At 42.9% G+C, this 18,728-nt stretch overlaps 1 protein-coding gene across 2 annotated transcripts in view; it reads left to right on the top strand.

The window, feature by feature from the left end:
• Nucleotides 1-18,728, top strand: part of MYH10 (myosin heavy chain 10) — an 87,151-nt gene that overhangs the window by 48,513 nt on the left and 19,910 nt on the right. Inside the window, exons 9-21 of one of the 2 annotated variants that reach the window (XM_063176026.1) lie at nucleotides 1,754-1,852; nucleotides 3,219-3,362; nucleotides 3,658-3,753; nucleotides 8,089-8,207; nucleotides 8,885-9,037; nucleotides 9,428-9,601; nucleotides 10,865-11,038; nucleotides 11,773-11,887; nucleotides 12,896-12,958; nucleotides 15,357-15,550; nucleotides 17,476-17,597; nucleotides 17,995-18,064; nucleotides 18,162-18,322. In XM_063176026.1, the coding sequence (XP_063032096.1) occupies nucleotides 1,754-1,852; nucleotides 3,219-3,362; nucleotides 3,658-3,753; nucleotides 8,089-8,207; nucleotides 8,885-9,037; nucleotides 9,428-9,601; nucleotides 10,865-11,038; nucleotides 11,773-11,887; nucleotides 12,896-12,958; nucleotides 15,357-15,550; nucleotides 17,476-17,597; nucleotides 17,995-18,064; nucleotides 18,162-18,322 (1,684 nt within the window). The remainder of the gene's footprint in view (nucleotides 1-1,753; nucleotides 1,853-3,218; nucleotides 3,363-3,657; nucleotides 3,754-8,088; nucleotides 8,208-8,884; nucleotides 9,038-9,427; nucleotides 9,602-10,864; nucleotides 11,039-11,772; nucleotides 11,888-12,895; nucleotides 12,959-15,356; nucleotides 15,551-17,475; nucleotides 17,598-17,994; nucleotides 18,065-18,161; nucleotides 18,323-18,728) is intronic. The other variant, XM_063176027.1, reaches the window with a different exon arrangement.

Genomic DNA, 18,728 nt, shown 5'->3' on the forward strand with positions numbered 1-18,728 from the left:
GCCACATCCTTGCAAAATGCAGCTGCCCTGCTTTGTTTTGCTTTTAACCCTAGAATTCACTGGAATGCAGTGAGAGGTTGCCACACTTGGACATTCCTTTGACAGCATCCATCTCTCCCTTTGTTTCAAAATAACTGCTCAAATATCACAGACTCAGCAGCTTCTGTGTGCTCAGAAATCCTAAACTCCCAAATCCCACCCCCTGGAACCTGCAGGGTTTTCAGGCTGGCCTTAAAGACAGGCTAGAAAGGGAAAGCATGTGAAATGTGCTTGTTCTGGGAACATTTCTGAAAATCCCCAACGCCTTCCTGAGGAGGAGCTGAGCCTCTATGTGTGCCAGGAGCTCTTCTGGCTACCATGAAGGTTCAGTAACACAGGGCCTTCTATTAATTGTAATTAATACCAAAGCAAATTCAGTTTTAGCTCTAAGAGTTGTTCTTGTTTATGAGTGTAAAACCAAGTCAAAATAGTGGCACTGAAAGCCCTTCCCTGAAGTTGTTTTCTCTGTGCTGAAAATGTATTGTGTAATTTTAAGTTTTCTGGGAGAATAGCAGTGGAGTGGTCATAAAAGGATGGAGTTGGGAGTCTTGCTAAACAACATGAAGTGAATATTGATCATAAACAATGCTGTAGTTAAGTTTCCATTTGGTTCCTGTGTTTTGAAACTGCTTGATCTGAACATTAAGTGTTTGGAATTGTCAGAAAATGTGATTTCCCAATAAGGCTGGGAAAGATCTATAGTTATTCAAAATATGCTGCAATAAGTGGTTTGTTTTTTTTTTTTCATTCACCACAGCACAGGAATGAAGGCAGCCTTTAGGAAAGTTCAGATGAATTGTTTTGCCCAGAGCTTTGTGAAAACAGGAGGGTTTAACTCTTGGGGAATTTCTTCTTCGTCACAGGAACCCATCCTTGGCATTGTCAATTCATATCCCTGTCCTGCATTTGCTTTACAATATAGGATATCAAGAAATAAAAAAATGAAATAAGATTACAGCTCGTGGCAGCTAATCAGGCACTACCTGCTGCAGAAATGGAATCTGGGAGCTGTTGAAAGGCAGTGTGGATTGTTATGGAGAAAGGCAATGCTTGGAAGGAATGGCAAATGCACTTTGGATAATAAAGGACTTCTGAGTTCAGCAGCTGCTGCTTTTTGGGATTAGGAGTTCAGCTGGGACCTCAATAGAAGTGATGATGGAGAAGGATGGAGCTCCCCCTCAGCAAAAGTGCAGCTGGTCCATGGCAGACCAGCAGCTAGTCCAGGCAGTGGTGGCTACAAGGAGCAGGGGATGCAGGGAAATGTAGGGATGGAAATGTCAGGAATTGGCTGAGATGAACAGTGGGTTTCTACCAGCTGGAAATCTCTTATTTAGTCACTAAAGTCCATGTTGGACCAAGTCCAGTCACAGAATGCCAGCCTGGTTTGGGGTAGAAGGGACCTCAGTGTCCATCCTGCCATGGCAGGGACACCTCTCACTGTCCTAGGGACACCTCCCCCTGCCCCAGGGACCTCCTCCTGCCCTAGGGACACCTCCACTGCCCCAGGGACACCTTCCCCTGCTCCAGGTGCTCCCAGTCCCAGTGTCCAGCCTGGCCCTGGGCACACCCAGAGATCCAGGGGCAGCCCCAGCAGCTCTGGACATTACTCCTACAATTCTCTTTGGTCTCAGACTGATTCCCTGGCCTGCTTTGGAGCTCTCAGTAGATTTTGAAGCAGGGATTGCAGGTGGCCCTTGACTCCAGGTGACCCCAGACCTGCTGGAGAAGTCCCGAGCCGTGCGTCAGGCCAAGGACGAGCGCACGTTCCACATCTTCTACCAGTTGCTGGCTGGAGCAGGAGAGCACCTCAAGTGTAAGCTGGGAATGTCCCTTTGACACCTCTTGGGTGCTGAGTTTGTTGTTTCAAGGGTACAGGGTGGGTTTGGGTTATTCTGTGGTTGTGAGTGGTGAGCTCTAAAAGGAGAGGCTGGGTAGGTTTGTCCTGAAATCACTGCTGGGTTGTGCTGGTGTTCGCAGGGGTCCCAGGACGAAGGAAGAGATGAGAATCTTGACTCCATGTTCCAGAAGGCTGATTCATTATTTTGTGATAGATATTATATTAAAAGGAAATGATATATTAAAACTATACTAAAAGAACAGAAGAAAGGATTTCATCAGAAGGTGGGAAAGGAAAGGAAAGGAAAGGAAAGGAAAGGAAAGGAAAGGAAAGGAAAGGAAAGGAAAGGAAAGGAAAGGAAAGGAAAGGAAAGGAAAGGAAAGGAAAGGAAAGGAAAGGAAAGGAAAGGAAAGGAAAGGAAAGGAAAGGAAAGGAAAGGAAAGGAAAATCTTATGACTGCTCACAGCCTCGACACATCTGGCTGTCGTTGGTCATCAAGTAAAAACAATTCACATGCTGGGTAAACAGTTCTCCAAATCACATTCCAAAGTAGCAAAACATGGAGAAGCTGAAGCTTCCCAGCTTCTCAGGAGAAAAGATCCTAATGAAAGGATTTTTCAGAAACTGTGTCTGTGACACTGAGTTTTATCAGATGTGCTGGGGAGCCACTCTGCCATTCCAAGGCAGTGTCTCCTCCCTGCCAAAGCCCAGTTTGGGAATCCCTGGATTGGAGTGCAAAGTTCCCAGCTGGAAACAACCAGCCCCATCTCCTCCAGCCTACAGAGAAATTCAACCCAAACCCAATGAAACCCTGGGCTTTCTTCAAGCCATGGCAGTGCTGGGATGGTTATCTCAGCTCTGTTTGGGGCTTTTTCCCCTCCTTGGGAGTTCCTGGTGGGTTGTGATAAGTGAAGCTCATAAAGATACAGACTTCAGAGAACTGGTCCACTCCTCCTGTAGGAGATAAGCTGTGCTCAGCATCCTTGATAGGGTCATCAATCCCCAGCTCCATTTCTGCCTGGGTCTTGTACCTTTCAGTAGAGATTTCCTTTTAAGATACTGCAGATGAAGATTTGAGATGGATCTGGGCACTGTTCTGGGGCTGGTTTAATGCATTAAGGAGCTCGTGGAGGTTGCTGCAGGGAGAGTCTGAGTCTGGCCTCAGCTTGGGAGGTGCACTTGTATTTTTAGGGTTTCAGAAGCTGCTCTCCTGGCTTGTAGCCATTTCTGAGGGACTGGTTTCCCAAAGCAGAGCTGGGGAATTGAGTGAGAACAGAGCACGGGTGGGTGTGAACAGCATTGCTGAGTTATTTTTCTGTCTCTTCCCCTTCCTCCAACACAGCTGACCTGCTGCTCGAGGGATTTAACAATTACAGATTTTTATCTAATGGCTACATCCCCATCCCTGGGCAACAGGACAAGGACAACTTCCAGGAGACAATGGAAGCCATGCATATCATGGGCTTTTCACACGATGAGATCTTGTGTAAGTTATTCCAGGTCCTTTTCCCTCTCTCTCACATGCACACACTCTGCTAATTTAGTGTCACCAAATTTAATGTTGCTTCAGTGTCTCTGACAGCCTGAAGAAAATGTTTGCTTAACTCCAACTGGAGTTAAATTCAAGCCATTTGCCCAAAAAGCACAGTACAAACTGTATTTCCTCCCTGTATTTCTTTCTCCTTGCAATCTGGAAGGAGAGTGACACAAGAAACAGGAGGAAAATGTGTTCAGCTGAGCCCTGTGCCATGGAACTGATGCAATGTCTCTTGTTATCACAGCCATGCTGAAAGTGGTGTCCTCAGTGCTGCAGTTTGGAAACATTTCCTTTAAGAAGGAGAGGAACACAGACCAGGCCTCCATGCCAGAGAACACTGGTGAGTTCCCATGTCTGGGGGAGTCCTTGGGCTTGTGCTGAGCTCTCTGCCTACCCTGCCCTGTCCAGGGCAATCTTGGCAAGCACAGAGCAGTGCTGAGCATCCTTGGGAGGGCTCTGGGCTGATGGCACCAGCAAACAATTCCTAAACCTCTCCCTTCCATCTCCTGCTGCAGACAAATGCAATGTCCATCAGGGGAATTGATGCTGTTTGTATTGCTGCTAAGCTTGGAACAAGTATTTTGGTTGTAATCTTGTTTATTGCTCTCTCCAAAGATTTAAGCCCTAGCAAGAAGTTCATGCTTAAATCAGTTTGTTTGCTTTGGTTGCTGAGAGCAGTTTTGTTGCCAATGATAAGAGCCCTGGAGCCAAGCACAACTTCCCTGATGCAGTGGCTGAGGACAGGAATGCTGCATTTAGAGCAGGCTCATTGCTGGAGTGTCCTGGCAGTGTGGCTGACACTGAATTTATCAGTGCCTGCAATGCAATCAGCATTTGGAAGGATACATTTCTTCCCCCACCCAAAAAAAAAAAGATGCTGAGAGGCACATTTGAGGTTTTTATTGCAGGCTGCAGTGCCAGCCCTTGAAATGTTCTCATGAGAGGCAGTTTGGAGAGCTGGCATCAGTGGAGAGGCAGGGGAACCCCTATTCCCAGGAGCTGCTGACATGGACAGCTCACCTTCTTGTCTGGTCTCATTCTGTGGCTGCCCCAAATTCCTGAGCACCTGTGTCACTTGCAAAGCCCAAAATTGTCATTTCTGAGGGCAGTGGTGCTGCCCAGGTTAAAGGTCAGTAGTTACTGACCTGGCTTGTGGCACTTTCTGTGTTGCAATGGGGAGAAAAGGTGGGTGAGGGGTTAATTTTTTTGGCTTTTCCTGCTGGTTTAGAGAATTGATCCAGGTCATGTCCATGTGGAAGGTGTGATGTGGAAAGACACAGATGCTTCCTGGCTGTCTTTAGTTGCATTATCATTGGTTTTTAGACATCAATTCTGAATTACAACACTGACTATAAATACATTGATATTCTTGGATATTTATAGTACTGGATCCAAAATTCTGACTTCTAAAGCCAAAAGGATGAAAGGCTCAGATCACAATTAAAGCATATTTTTGCCCTCTTGTGTTTAAGAATTTGGTGATATGGTTTAAGTTATTGCATCTTTCTGAAGGAATTGAGGGTAACTGATCTCTCTTTTCTTGTCACATCCCATTGTGAGGGTTTCCCTGCATTCTCTGCAGAAATCAGGGTGCTCCTGCAGGGACTGCCCTTGCTCAGAGCCTGGGTGTGACACAGTCAGGCACTGCCTCTGTGGGTGGGAGTAGTTTGTGTGGGCCTGAGATGGGAACCCATTCAAAGAACATGGCAAGCACATTCTCCCCTGGAGATGGGAAATGGAGATAAATCCTGGGCTCAAGTACAGCTGTCAGAGTAGCCACAGAGCCTTTGTGGCTCAGGAGGATGGAGAAGCTGTGCTTGGAGAGTCAGTTCATGATCACCAGGTTGGGAAGGGACCTTGCAGCGGGGAGGGCAAAAGTTCAAAGAAACCTCATAAAGTTCATGTTCACCTGTGACAGGAGCTCCTCAGTATCTTGGCTTTGTAATTAATTCAGAACTTTCTGTCCAAACCCCAGCAGTAATAAAACATGGGTCAGGACATCAGGGTTTTCTCCAGTCCCATTTTTTAAATTGTCCTTTCTCATTACAAACAAACAAGGAGGTGCCCTGCCTGTGGCAGGGGGTGAACTGGGTGATATTTGAGGTGTCTTTACCACCTGCTCTGGATTATTGGCTGTGATCTCACCTGCTGTGGTTTATTGGGATTATTGGCTGGGATCTCACCTGCTGTGGTTTATTGGGATCATTCTCACCTGCTGTGGTTTATTGGGATTATTGGCTGGGATCTCACCTGCTGTGGTTTATTGGGATTATTGGCTGGGATCTCACCTGCTGTGGTTTATTGGGATCATTGGCTGGGATCTCACCTGCTGTGGTTTATTGGGATCTCACCTGCTGTGGTTTATTGGGATTATTGGCTGGGATCATTCCTGCTGTGGTTTATTGGGATTATTGGCTGGGATCTCACCTGCTGTGGTTTATTGGGATCATTCTCACCTGCTGTGGTTTATTGGGATTATTGGCTGGGATCTCACCTGCTGTGGTTTATTGGGATTATTGGCTGGGATCATTCCTGCTGTGGTTTATTGGGATCATTGGCTGGGATCTCACCTGCTGTGGTTTATTGGGATCTCACCTGCTGTGGTTTATTGGGATTATTGGCTGGGATCATTCCTGCTGTGGTTTATTGGGATCATTGGCTGGGATCTCACCTGCTCCTGCTGTGGTTTATTGGGATCACTGACTGGGATCTCACCTGCTGTGGTCTATTGGGATTATTGGCTGTGATCTCACCTGCTGTGGTTTATTGGGATCTCACCTGCTGTGGTTTATTGGGATTATTGGCTGGGATCATTCCTGCTGTGGTTTATTGGGATCATTGGCTGGGATCTCACCTGCTCCTGCTGTGGTTTATTGGGATCACTGACTGGGATCTCACCTGCTGTGGTCTATTGGGATTATTGGCTGTGATCTCACCTGCTGTGGTTTATTGGGATTATTGGCTGGGATCTCACCTGCTGTGGTTTATTGGGATCTCACCTGCTGTGGTTTATTTGGATTATTGGCTGGGATCATTCCTGCTGTGGTTTATTGGGATCATTGGCTGGGATCTCACCTGCTGTGGTTTATTGGGATCTCACCTGCTGTGGTTTATTGGGATTATTGGCTGGGATCATTCCTGCTGTGGTTTATTGGGATCATTGCTGGGATCTCACCTGCTCCTGCTGTGGTTTATTGGGATCACTGACTGGGATCTCACCTGCTGTGGTCTATTGGGATCATTCTCGCTTGAAGCACAGTTATGACTGACTGGAAAGGCTGGAACAATAAATTCCAAGCCCCTGGGTTATGCAGGGAGCTGAGTGTGGTATTTGGGGTGCCCTGGGACCCTCCTTCTTTGCACTGCAATATCCTTTACAGCATCCCCTGGCTACTTAGTATTTTCAAGTTCTTGTTTTATTTGTTTGTTTTAAAGATCCTGAGAGCACTTCCTGCTTGGCCCCTGAGGCTGTGAATTTTATCTGATGTGCTGGTGCAGATTTGTGTGCTCAGAGCCCAGAAATGCTCCTGTTTGTGGCTCAAGTGAAGGAGTGCTCAGTTTGTGACACTCCCCTGATCTCACTGCTTGTGTGTCAGGTCATGAACCCTTCTAGTGAGCATATGGCCAGACAGAGAATCTCAACATTAAAGAGCAATAATAGTTTTCTTAATACTAAAGAAAAAATAATGCAGCAAAACCTCACTTATGTTAGTATGAACATCTGTTTTCCAATGCTGGTTTGAAAAAACAACTTTTTATTTTCATTTTGACAGTAAAAGAAGCTATCAGATGATAAAGATAAGGGGCCAAGTTCTTACTGGGTGGTGTGGAGAGCTACCGGCTAAAGGGCAACACTTCCCTGGACCTAAAAATACCTTCAGTGTCACTGTCATTTTTAGAAGTGTGGAGTCACAAACACCCAAGCTCCTGGGCCTCGTGTTCAGGGGAGGGACTGATGCAGCAGGAGCCTGGAGGGCTGGGGTGGGTAATGCACATTTAAATAATGAAATTACATCCGGAGGCTCCTGCTGTTGAAGTGCCCTGCTGCCTGTGGTGTTGTTCTGTGTGAAATATTGGAATCCCAGGCTGGTTTGGGTTAAAGATTATCCCATTCCAACCGCCTGCCATGGCAGGGACACCTCCCAGTGTGCCAGGCTGGCCTGGGGAGTGCTCAGCTCCCTGACAAGGTGGCACAGCCCTGCTTTGGGCTGGCACAGCTGCCTGCCCTGAGCCAGGTTTTAAGGCACCTTTAGGATGGTGGATTTGATGTGTGATGTCCCAATCCTGTCCTTTTTTCCTGGGCATCAGAAAAGGGATCTAAATGAGCTGTTAATGAGCTGACCCCTGATGAATTCCAGCCTTTCCCTGCTCCCCAGGCACATCCAGCTGTGTTCCTGTGGAGAGCTCTGCCAGCCTTGGGGACACAGCCCCCGAGGCTGGCACTGACCTGGGCACCGACCTGGGCACCTGTGCTGGCTCCTGAGATGCCACCTCCTGGTGAGGAGCTGCTCCAGGTGTCAGGGCAGGGTCTCAGTGCTCCCTTTGTCCCTCTGTCCCTCTCTCCCTGTGTCCCTCTGTCCCTCTGTCCCCATGTCCATCTGGCCCTGTGTCCCCATATCCCCATGTCCCTGTGCCCCTCTGTCCCCATGCTCCTGTGTCCCTGTGTCCCTCACAGTCGCACAGAAGCTCTGCCACCTGCTGGGAATGAACGTCATGGAGTTCACCCGTGCCATCCTCACCCCCCGCATCAAGGTGGGCCGGGACTACGTGCAGAAAGCCCAGACCAAAGAACAGGTGAGCTCTGAAAGGGCCACAAAGCCCAGATCAAAGAACAGGTGAGCTCTGAAAGGGCCACAAAGCCCAGACCAAAGAACAGGTGAGCTCTAAAAGGTCCAGAGAGCTCAGACCAAAAAACAGGTGAGCTCTGAAAGGACCACAAAGCCCAGACCAAAGAACAGGTGAGCTCTGAAAGGGCCACAAAGCCCAGACCAAAGAACAGGTGAGCTCTAAAAGGTCCAGAGAGCTCAGACCAAAAAACAGGTGAGCTTTAAAAGGTGCTTTAAAGACCAAGGGAAGCTGCCTCATCCTCATTAGCTCCTAACAAAGACAATTGGCTTTGAGTGTTTGCTGCTCGCTTAAGGCTTCACTGTCTTTGTGAAATGTTCTTATATGGTAAAAATCATCTGTAGAGTAGAAGAAACATTTCCATTTCCTTGACTTTCTCCTGGTTTCGTCCTTTCATGTTGTGACATTATCAAATACTTGGAGACCTTTTGTTTTTATGGAGCAGTTTAGAAAGAAATTTTTCTTAACATTGATCAAACTCCAAACCATTCCTACTGCTTGTTTTCATTCCTCACTGGTGTTAACTCCATCCAGCTTCTTCCTTTACTGAGTTGTGATAACATCCATGTCTGTGTCCTTTTGATGGCTTTTCCAGGGTAAATAAATGTTCCTGTTTGGGTTTGCAGGCGGACTTTGCAGTGGAAGCCTTGGCAAAGGCCACCTACGAGCGCCTGTTCCGCTGGCTCGTGCACCGCATCAACAAAGCCCTGGACAGGACCAAGCGCCAGGGAGCCTCCTTCATTGGCATCCTGGACATTGCTGGCTTCGAGATCTTCGAGGTACAGGGAGATGTCGCTGCTCAGGTTTTCGTTTTCCTGTTTCTGTGGGGTCAGGGCAGCTGCAGAGGCACCGAAAGCAGCGTGGTCTGAGGTTACACAAGGGGTTGGTTTGGGGTGTAAAGGCTTTGACAGCCCAAAGTTACAGTGCCAGAAAATCATAATTTAATCTCTAATCCTTCTTTATGTGTGGTAGTTGTTCCTACCATAATTTAATAATTCCTACTATAATTTATGTCAGGGAGATTGGTAGAATTGCATTCCAGTTTTCTTTGTGTTACATTCGAACTTCACAAAGTTTTGGAGAATTTCCTTATAAAGTCAAATTTTTGCCTCCCAGATCTGCGGTACCTTGTCACTAACTCATTCTTGAACACTGATGTTGTTTTGTAGCTGAACTCCTTTGAGCAGCTCTGCATTAACTACACCAACGAGAAGCTGCAGCAGTTGTTCAACCACACCATGTTTATCCTGGAGCAAGAGGAATATCAGCGAGAGGGCATCGAGTGGAACTTCATTGATTTTGGCCTGGATCTGCAGCCTTGCATTGACTTAATTGAAAGACCTGTAAGTTTGCACATGAATAGTGCTCTGAGGAGGAGAGCTTGGAGTGCTTGGAGTGCTGACTGTGTCTTTTGCTGCCTGCAAATAAGACATTTCTTTGTAGGGCTGTCATTAAAAGGGAATTAACTGGAATGCTGATGCTCAAATCTAAAATACCGTGTATTGTTAATAAAAGGATTTATCCAGAGGGGATTTTGCCCTCATGTCAGTGTAAAACACTGAGCTCAAGATATGAAGCTGCTATTTTTATACCTTTTCCCCTAGTACTAATGAAGTCATTAATCCTGTCAGTGTCATTAAACTGTGCCATTGTGGTGTAGGAGCTTTTTGTGGTGTAGAAAGTTTTCCCAAGACTTGTGGTAGACTTCCTTCATTGGAAATCAATAGCAAAATTCCTGAAACTTTGTGTAGAGTAGAGTTTCCCCTCAGAAAATTGCCTTGTAAATAGGAAAACAGGATCTTAAAAGTGGTTTTAGTCACTGTGGTTTTTAACATCCTCCTCTGGCTGCTGAATCCATGGAAGCTGAGGAGCAGATGGGGAGAACAGAGACTCCTGAAAGTTTGTTCTGTCCATCTCAGAACCTTTTAAATGAAACCTGGGCCAGTGCAGGTACTCTCCTGCCTGTTTCTGTGTATCCTGGGGTGCAGGGGAGCTCCCAGTGCTGCTGTGCATCCTGACCAGCAGAAAAGCTGCATTCCTGTTTCCCTGGGGGAAAAGGGAAATTTGGTTTCACTTATCAAAGGTCTGCACTTTGTGTGTGGAACTGAGAAAGTTCTGCCTCCTTGGAAGGTAAAACCTCCTCCAAAGGAGGACGAGTGTGGCTGCCCTCAGTGTGCACATGTTTAGGTGAATATCCTAAAACACCTCAAGTTATTTATTAACTTCAAAGCAAACCTCTGTACCCTCCCAGTTGTTCTGTAAGTGTGATGCCAGGTACATGGAAACATCTCTCACCAAATGGGTGAACTTAGCATTCCCTCAGAACCTTTTAAGTATAAACCTTTGCAAAGCAAGGCTCTGGTCAGCAATGACCAGCTCAGTGGTGTGCCCATGGATATTGGAATGAGTTTGTTTGAGTCAGCCATAGCATCCTTCTTGACCTGGACTCCCCCACACCTTGTTTTAACTGAAATAAGCCTTGGAGTATTTTGGACTACCCTTATTGTGATGTTCAGTGGTGCACTGGAAATATTAAACTTAAAATAAATTAATATATATGTATATACATCTATAAAACATGAACACATTCCTTACCTGCTTTTCAGGCAAATCCTCCTGGTGTGTTGGCATTGCTGGATGAAGAATGCTGGTTCCCTAAAGCTACTGACAAGACATTTGTGGAGAAATTGGTCCAAGAGCAAGGAACTCATTCCAAGTTCCAAAAGCCAAGACAGCTAAAGGACAAAGCAGACTTCTGCATTATTCACTATGCAGGGAAGGTAAGGGCTCATCATTAAATTCTATTTGGAAAGGTTGGTTTGGGGCAAGTTCTCTGCTTTCCTGCTAAAGCCTGGATGCAAAAATAGACAGCTTCTGCCTTGGTTGGAGCAGAACCATGCTGGTCTACAGAGATTTCAGAGAATCTCTGTAGGGAATTAGGGAATTTTAGGGCTCTCTGGGTTGGGATGAAACCCAGGTTAGTGTCAGTGATTTTTTAGCTGCTGAGCTGGGGTTTATTTGGAAATCATAGGTTTGGCCCTTTAAAGATAAAAATTTGTTTTCTGTATAGAACCAAGTGTTTAAATGTAAATACTGTAGAGAAATTCTAAAAAATCATGCTGCAGCACATCCTTAGTTTACTCTCCAGTAATTTAGATAAAGTAATTGGTGTCTATCCTAGAGCTGGTTTTACATCTTCACAATGAAACTTACTTTGGCAATAAAGTGGGCAGCAAATAAATACCAAGCTGTCAGTAAGAAAGCAGTCAGATTGCTCAATTTTGAAGAAAAGCCCATTTACTCTTCCAAAAGCAAACTTGTGGTACTTTGAGCTGTCGTAAGGAGGCTCAGCCAGCAAATGTGAGCACCAGGCAGGGCTGGATCTGAGCTTGGAGCCAGCCTTGGTGGTTCTGAGCTTGGGCAGTGAGAGGAAAGCACCTCTGATGTTTGATGCTGAGAAATGGAAACCTGGAGCTGGTTTTGCTCTGAGCCTGAGCCCTTGGCTGCCCTGCAGGTGGACTACAAGGCAGATGAGTGGCTGATGAAGAACATGGACCCCCTGAACGACAACGTGGCCACACTCCTGCACCAGTCCTCGGATAAATTTGTGGCTGAACTCTGGAAGGATGGTAAGAGAGCTCTGAGCACAGATTGTTGGTGATTTCACCTTGCTGGATGAGTTGTTTGGGGTGGTTTTTTAATGCCTGTTCCTTCCTCACCCTCCACTTCTCCATTGTAAATCCCTACAGCATTTTCTCTCTTACTTAGTGCCCAAAGTCCACCAAGGAAGCTGAGTTGCACCTCTGGTCCCTTGCACATGTACCATTTCTGAGTAGCTGCTTCTCATGTTCATTACTGGAACTGATACTCACTTATTTCTTGTTTCTCTGTGTCCAATTTCATGTGGAATCTTGTCCAGAACTCTTGGTTGGGACTTGCTGCAGTGGAGTCCTGAGTGTGAACAGCTGGGGTGGTTCTTGCTGTTGGTAAAGCACTGTAAACACTGTGTCTGTGAGCACCAGCACAGTTATTTCCTGTGCAGTGGTGGGTGGTGCTCTGGAAATCCACATCTCCTAAAATTCATTGCAATAGCAGCTGTAGCAGTGCTGAGATTAAAATCAAATCCTGTTTTAGCTGCACACTGCTGCTCAGCCAGGTTACCTGCCCATCACCTGCAAATATTTATCAGTACTTGCACCAAATGACTCCAAAAAGCGGAAATAACCACATAAATACTTAGCAGGGACTTTTCTATTCTGCTTTTTAACATCACAGTGTATATTTACATGTCACAGGATATACACCCTGCAGTTTGTTACTTGAGGAGGAAATGCAGCTTGTGATTTAGGTGGTGCTGGAGGTTAATGCTGAGTTTCCCTCTTTGGGCAGCCACAGAGAGCAGCTTTAATGAATCTGTAAAGAACTTTTTGGTTGGGGATCTGCCCCTTTCCCACAGAGCAATTGTGTTTTGCTCCAAATCCTCACACCCTCTTCCCACAGACCATTGAGATGTGCATGGGATATGTTGTGGCACAGTGAAGTGTGTTTGCAATTGGTGAACCTGTTGTTTTTACTAACTCAAGTGTCTTGTGTATCTGCTCTTCTGTCTTTGTGTTTCTGCTGTTTCTCTGCCTTAGAGATTCAGAATATTCAGAGAGCCTGTTTCTATGACAATATTTCTGGTCTTCATGAGCCACCAGGTGAATGGATATAAAACACTAGGCCTACTAAAGGCAGGGCTGTTGTACCTCCAGGAGAACCATTTTTGCTCGTAGACTTGCATGAACTTCTCATTTCATGCTGAATTTAGGTAAACCCCCCCCAGCCCCCCCTGGGGCCCCCAGTGCATTCCTGTCCAGCTGCTGCTGCACACACACAAAGCATCTCCAGTTTTGCATTGCCGATGAAAAGGTTTGTTGCTTCCTGGTTCCATGAGGAGATGTAGAATTGCCTCTAAAAGTGACAATTCTGGTAGCTGCAAGCATTTGAGAGAATGCAAAAGCTTTGGAACACTATCAAGCTTCTTTCTGCAGTCCAACATTGACAAAACTCTGGGATCTTTAGGACGTGGCTGTGTCCTTTTTGGAGGAGAACTCAAGAATGTTTTGAAGTATCAGGATGAGTGCTGCAGTTTTAGTGGGGGTAGAAAGTGAAATAAACTTCTTCCAGCCTTGTTGGAATTGTTCTTTTATTTAAAAGCCTATTAATTTTAATATTTATATAAGCTGCAGATGTTTTTTGGGGTATTGAGAAATCAAGAAGTGCACTTGGAATATCTTTGAAGACACTTTAGATATTTAATTCAACTTCGTCATCCTTCTTGGATTCCTCTCCCCAAGTTTAGAAGCACAAGGATGTGAAGGTTGTGCCCTCAGATTTTGGGTTTATCTCTCACCACTCCTGATAGATCCCATCCTTGAGGAAACCAGGGATATTCCTAAAGGAATTCCTGCAGAGCTTTGACCCAGGAGCTCCAGCCAGGGGTGGTGGCCCAGCCATGCAGTTCATGCTTTAACCTATAGGCAGAGCTCACCTTTAACTCCAATCATCCTGTTTCGAACATAAATCACCCTCCTAGAGCTGGAGCACAGAGGGGAGGAGCACAGAACTGCAGGATCAGATCTGTGTGCCAAATTGTAGGAAGTACAAGGTGAAATAAAGCTGAGTGGTTGCAGTCCTTAGCGGGGCCTTGTGGCTGCAGGTTTCTAATATTGGCAATCATTTAATTCTCTAGAAAACTGACTCCTGTAGTCTCTGTCTCATGTCTGATTTGGGACTAAATTCTGCTTCAAAACAAATATTTGGGATTTGACCTTATAAACACCTTACCACCTACTTCTCCAAATTTAATAAGTTTAATTCTTGTGTTCAAAACCCTGTGGAGGATCCAGGCTCTGCTCTACACACAAGACTTAAAACTGATCATTCAGATTTGCTGCCCTGTATTTCTCTGCTTTTAATTTTCTTTTTTTTTTAATAGACCTTTGACCAGTTAAATATTAGGAAGAAATTAAATAGAATATTGTCCCTTAAATAGAAAATTAAATAGAAATTAAATAGAAATTGTCCCTTACTTGTCAGATAATTCTAGTAGCAAAGCATAATTCCCTCTGCTTTGGTTTAAATGAATTTGAAAATAATGTGACAAAAGTGAAGATGTAGCCTACAAATAGATTCTTGTTTCTGGCTGCCCAGCTTGGATTTCATGGAGAACCCCCAAATGTTGGGATCTGCTCAGTCCTGAGAAGCACCAGCTGTAATTACGGAGGTGTTAAACCACCTGTGTATCTTTTACTGAACTATGTAACCATTCTTGACTTGCACATGGAATCACCTTCAAGGTTTTAATAATGGCACTCACATTTCTAATTGTGCTTCTGAAAAACAAACCCTTGAGATTCTTGCCCAAAATGTTCCAAAAAATCAAAGACAAGTCTCTATTCTGATGCTTTATTAAAGGCAGCTTGGAAGTGCTTTGGTGTGGAGTTTTCCTGGTTGGAAACTTGTCTTTTGGGCAGGGAGATTTTTCCAGGTGTATTTAAAAGTGGGAAGAACTCTCCCAAATAGGAGCTGAGCACAAATCTGGCAGACACTTTTTCCCCTCTTGTCATTGAAATAACACTATTTCCAACTCTTCTGGAAATTTCTATTAAAACTATTTCTATGAAGTGAAGTCAGGTTTAAGCTATTCTATTTAACCTGTTCTATTGTCATAAGTGACTTTTCACGCACAGATGTGTAATTGCAAATGTTCAGCCCATGAACACTGTGCACTGTAAGGACTCAGACAGAGAGCTGCCTGTGAACTGGCATTTATCTCTGTACAAAGTGATTTAAACACAAAACAGCTTTCCTGGTCATGTAGAACTGCAGGTAAAGAGCTGGATATCTCAGCCTGTACCTCCTGAAGCTGCACTCGTGTGCTGGATGAGTCTGTGGCTGTTGGTCCCCGAGCTTGTGTCGCGGTCCTGCTGCGCCGCCTCGCCCGCCAGCGCTGCCCCCGGCTTCTGCTGCTGCTCCCGTGCCACCAGGGCCACCAGGGCCACCCTGGCAGCCCCTCGGGGCGGCCGCTCAGCCCTTGCCTCTTGTCCCCTGCAGTGGATCGCATCGTGGGGCTGGACCAGGTGACGGGCATCACGGAGACGGCCTTTGGCTCAGCCTACAAGACCAAGAAGGGCATGTTCCGCACCGTGGGCCAGCTCTACAAGGAGTCCCTGACCAAGCTGATGGCCACGCTGCGCAACACCAACCCCAACTTCGTGCGCTGCATCATCCCCAACCACGAGAAGAGGGTAGGGGTTGCAGGCCACTCCTGGTGCCTGCTTCTCCTTGGTCTCACCTACCCTGAGCCCCGGGCCTTCCCTCTCCACTCAGGGCTGTCACACTGGGCACTGGCTACTGAGAGTTCCCTGCACGTGCCCTGACTCACCCAGATGGCTTCTGGCCTGAACAACTGAAAGTACACTTTGCCACTGTAATAATTGATTTAATAATAGAATTTAATTGAATTTATAATTTATTAATTAATAATTCATAATAATTATTATAATAATTATTACAATAAATTATAATAATAATTAATTTAATAATTTTTATTTTTATGAATGTAATAATTTGTATAAATTTAATAATTTTTATAATTTATAATTTTATAATTTATAATTTTATAATTTAATAATTTAATTTATAATTTAATATTATAAATTTATTTTATAGTTAATTTAACAATATAATTTAATTTACAATTTATTTATTGAATTTATAATTTAATTAATTGAATTTATAATTTAATTAATTTAATTTATCATTTAATTTATTTATAATTTAATAATATAAATTCATTTTATAACTATTTTAATAATTAATTTAATACCAATTAAATGAATCTGTGTTTTATTTTGTCCAGGCTGGAAAACTGAAAGTACACTTTGCCACTGTAGTAATTAATTTAATAATATAATTTAATTTTTAATTTATAATTTATTTAATCTATAATTTAATTTATAATTTAGTAATATAAATTAATTTAATAATTAATTTAATAATTAATTTAATACCAATTAAAAGAATCTGTGGTTTGTTTTGTCCAGGCTGGAAAACTGAAAGTACACTTTGCCACTGTAGTAATTAATTTAATAATATAATTTAATTTTTAATTTATAATTTATTTAATCTATAATTTAATTTATAATTTAGTAATATAAATTAATTTAATAATTAATTTAATAATTAATTTAATACCAATTAAAAGAATCTGTGGTTTGTTTTGTCCAGGCCAGAAAACTGAAAGTACACTTTGCCACTGTAGTAATTAATTTAATAATATAATTTAATTTTTAATTTATAGTTTATTTAATCTATAATTTAATTTATAATTTAGTAATATGAATTAATTTATTAATTAATTTAATAATTAATTTAATACCAATTAAAAGAATCTGTGGTTTGTTTTGTCCAGGCCAGAAAACTGAAAGTACACTTTGCCACTGTAGTAATTAATTTAATAATATAATTTAATTTTTAATTTATAATTTATTTAATCTATAATTTAATTTATAATTTAGTAATATGAATTAATTTATTAATTAATTTAATAATTAATTTAATACCAATTAAAAGAATCTGTGGTTTGTTTTGTCCAGGCCGGAAAGCTGAAAGTACAGTTTGCCACTGTAGTAATTAATTTAATAATATAATTTAATTTTTAATTTATAATTTATTTAATCTATAATTTACTTTATAATTTAGTAATATAAATTAATTTAATAATTAATTTAATAATTAATTTAATACCAATTAAAAGAATCTGTGGTTTGTTTTGTCCAGGCCAGAAAACTGAAAGTACACTTTGCCACTGTAGTAATTAATTTAATAATATAATTTAATTTTTAATTTATAATTTATTTAATCTATAATTTAATTTATAATTTAGTAATATAAATTAATTTATTAATTAATTTAATAATTAATTTAATACCAATTAAAAGAATCTGTGGTTTGTTTTGTCCAGGCCGGAAAGCTGAAAGTACAGTTTGCCACTGTAATAATTAATTTAATAATATAATTTAATTTTTTATTTATTTAACCTATAATTTAATTTATTTAATCTATAATTTAATTTATTTGATTTCTAATTCAATAATACAAATTATTTTTATAATTAATTTAATAATTAATTTAATACCAATTAAAAGAATCCGTGTTTTGTTTTGTCCAGGCTGGAAAACTGGACCCACACCTGGTTCTGGATCAGCTCCGCTGCAATGGGGTTTTGGAAGGAATAAGGATTTGTCGGCAGGGATTCCCAAACAGGATTGTGTTCCAGGAATTCAGGCAGAGGTAATAGCAGCAGCAACACCCTTTTCAGTTCCTAGGAGCTAAAGTTCCTTTTTAAATAATTGAAGACCCCACATTCCTCCCTTCTCCCCCAGCACAGCTCAAAGAAAATCAAAACCTGATTGTGAGGCCTTGAATTTCATGTGTTTAACTACTGCAGTTTATTCTGAAGGCAGTAGGCAAGGGGAACAATCCAAAGTTGGCTGCTGGAAAAGATTCCTGGAGGAATTCCCTAACTGTGCACTTGGTCACTGTAGTTCATGCTACAAATCACTAAGTTTATACTATAAATCACATTGCCCATTGCTGAGTGTAAAGGTGTTTTTGCATTTATAAGTTTATAATAAAAATCATATTGTTTATTGCTGAATGTAAAAGTGTTTTATCATTTGCCTTTCAGGTATGAGATCCTCACTCCCAATGCAATTCCCAAAGGTTTCATGGATGGTAAGCAGGCCTGTGAGCGTATGGTAAGTGTCCATAGCTAAATATTGTCTAAACATTGGAAAATTTGCCTAAATTGTCCTTTTCTTGGTGTAACAACAACGCCCTTGCCTGTGTGTTCAGATCAGGGCCTTGGAGCTGGACCCCAACTTGTACAGAATTGGACAGAGCAAGATCTTCTTCCGAGCTGGAGTCCTGGCACACCTGGAGGAAGAGAGGGACCTGAAGATCACAGACATCATCATCTTCTTCCAGGCGGTGTGCAGGGGATACCTGGCCAGGAAGTGAGTGTGCTCTGGGACTGGATCTTCCCTTGGCTCTCTCAAGGCCCTCTGATGGCGAGCTGTGCTTTAAAACTTGAATTTTAGGAGAGATTTTCTGAGTGTGCTGCCTGAGGAACTGTAATTGTATCCTGGGTATTAAGAGGATTTTTGCCTGGGGAGAATTTGCACCTTCATTCCTTAAGAATATCTCCTTTCCCTGCTCTTGCCTTTGTGGCACACACAGCCCTAAACAGTGGCTGCAAATTCCTTTGTCTCTCCTCCTGTCCCACTGGAGGTTCCTGGAAGTTCTTTGGAAAGCTGCTTTTTAAAAATTAAAGTAGCTAATCCATCCTGATTTTGTCTTTTTAAGAAAAAAAAATCTGTTGAGAGTAAGAGCAAACAGACTTTTTATTGGAAATGATGAATG

This window comes from Melospiza melodia, chromosome 24, assembly GCF_035770615.1.
Source record: "Melospiza melodia melodia isolate bMelMel2 chromosome 24, bMelMel2.pri, whole genome shotgun sequence".
Classification (NCBI taxonomy): domain Eukaryota; kingdom Metazoa; phylum Chordata; class Aves; order Passeriformes; family Passerellidae; genus Melospiza; species Melospiza melodia.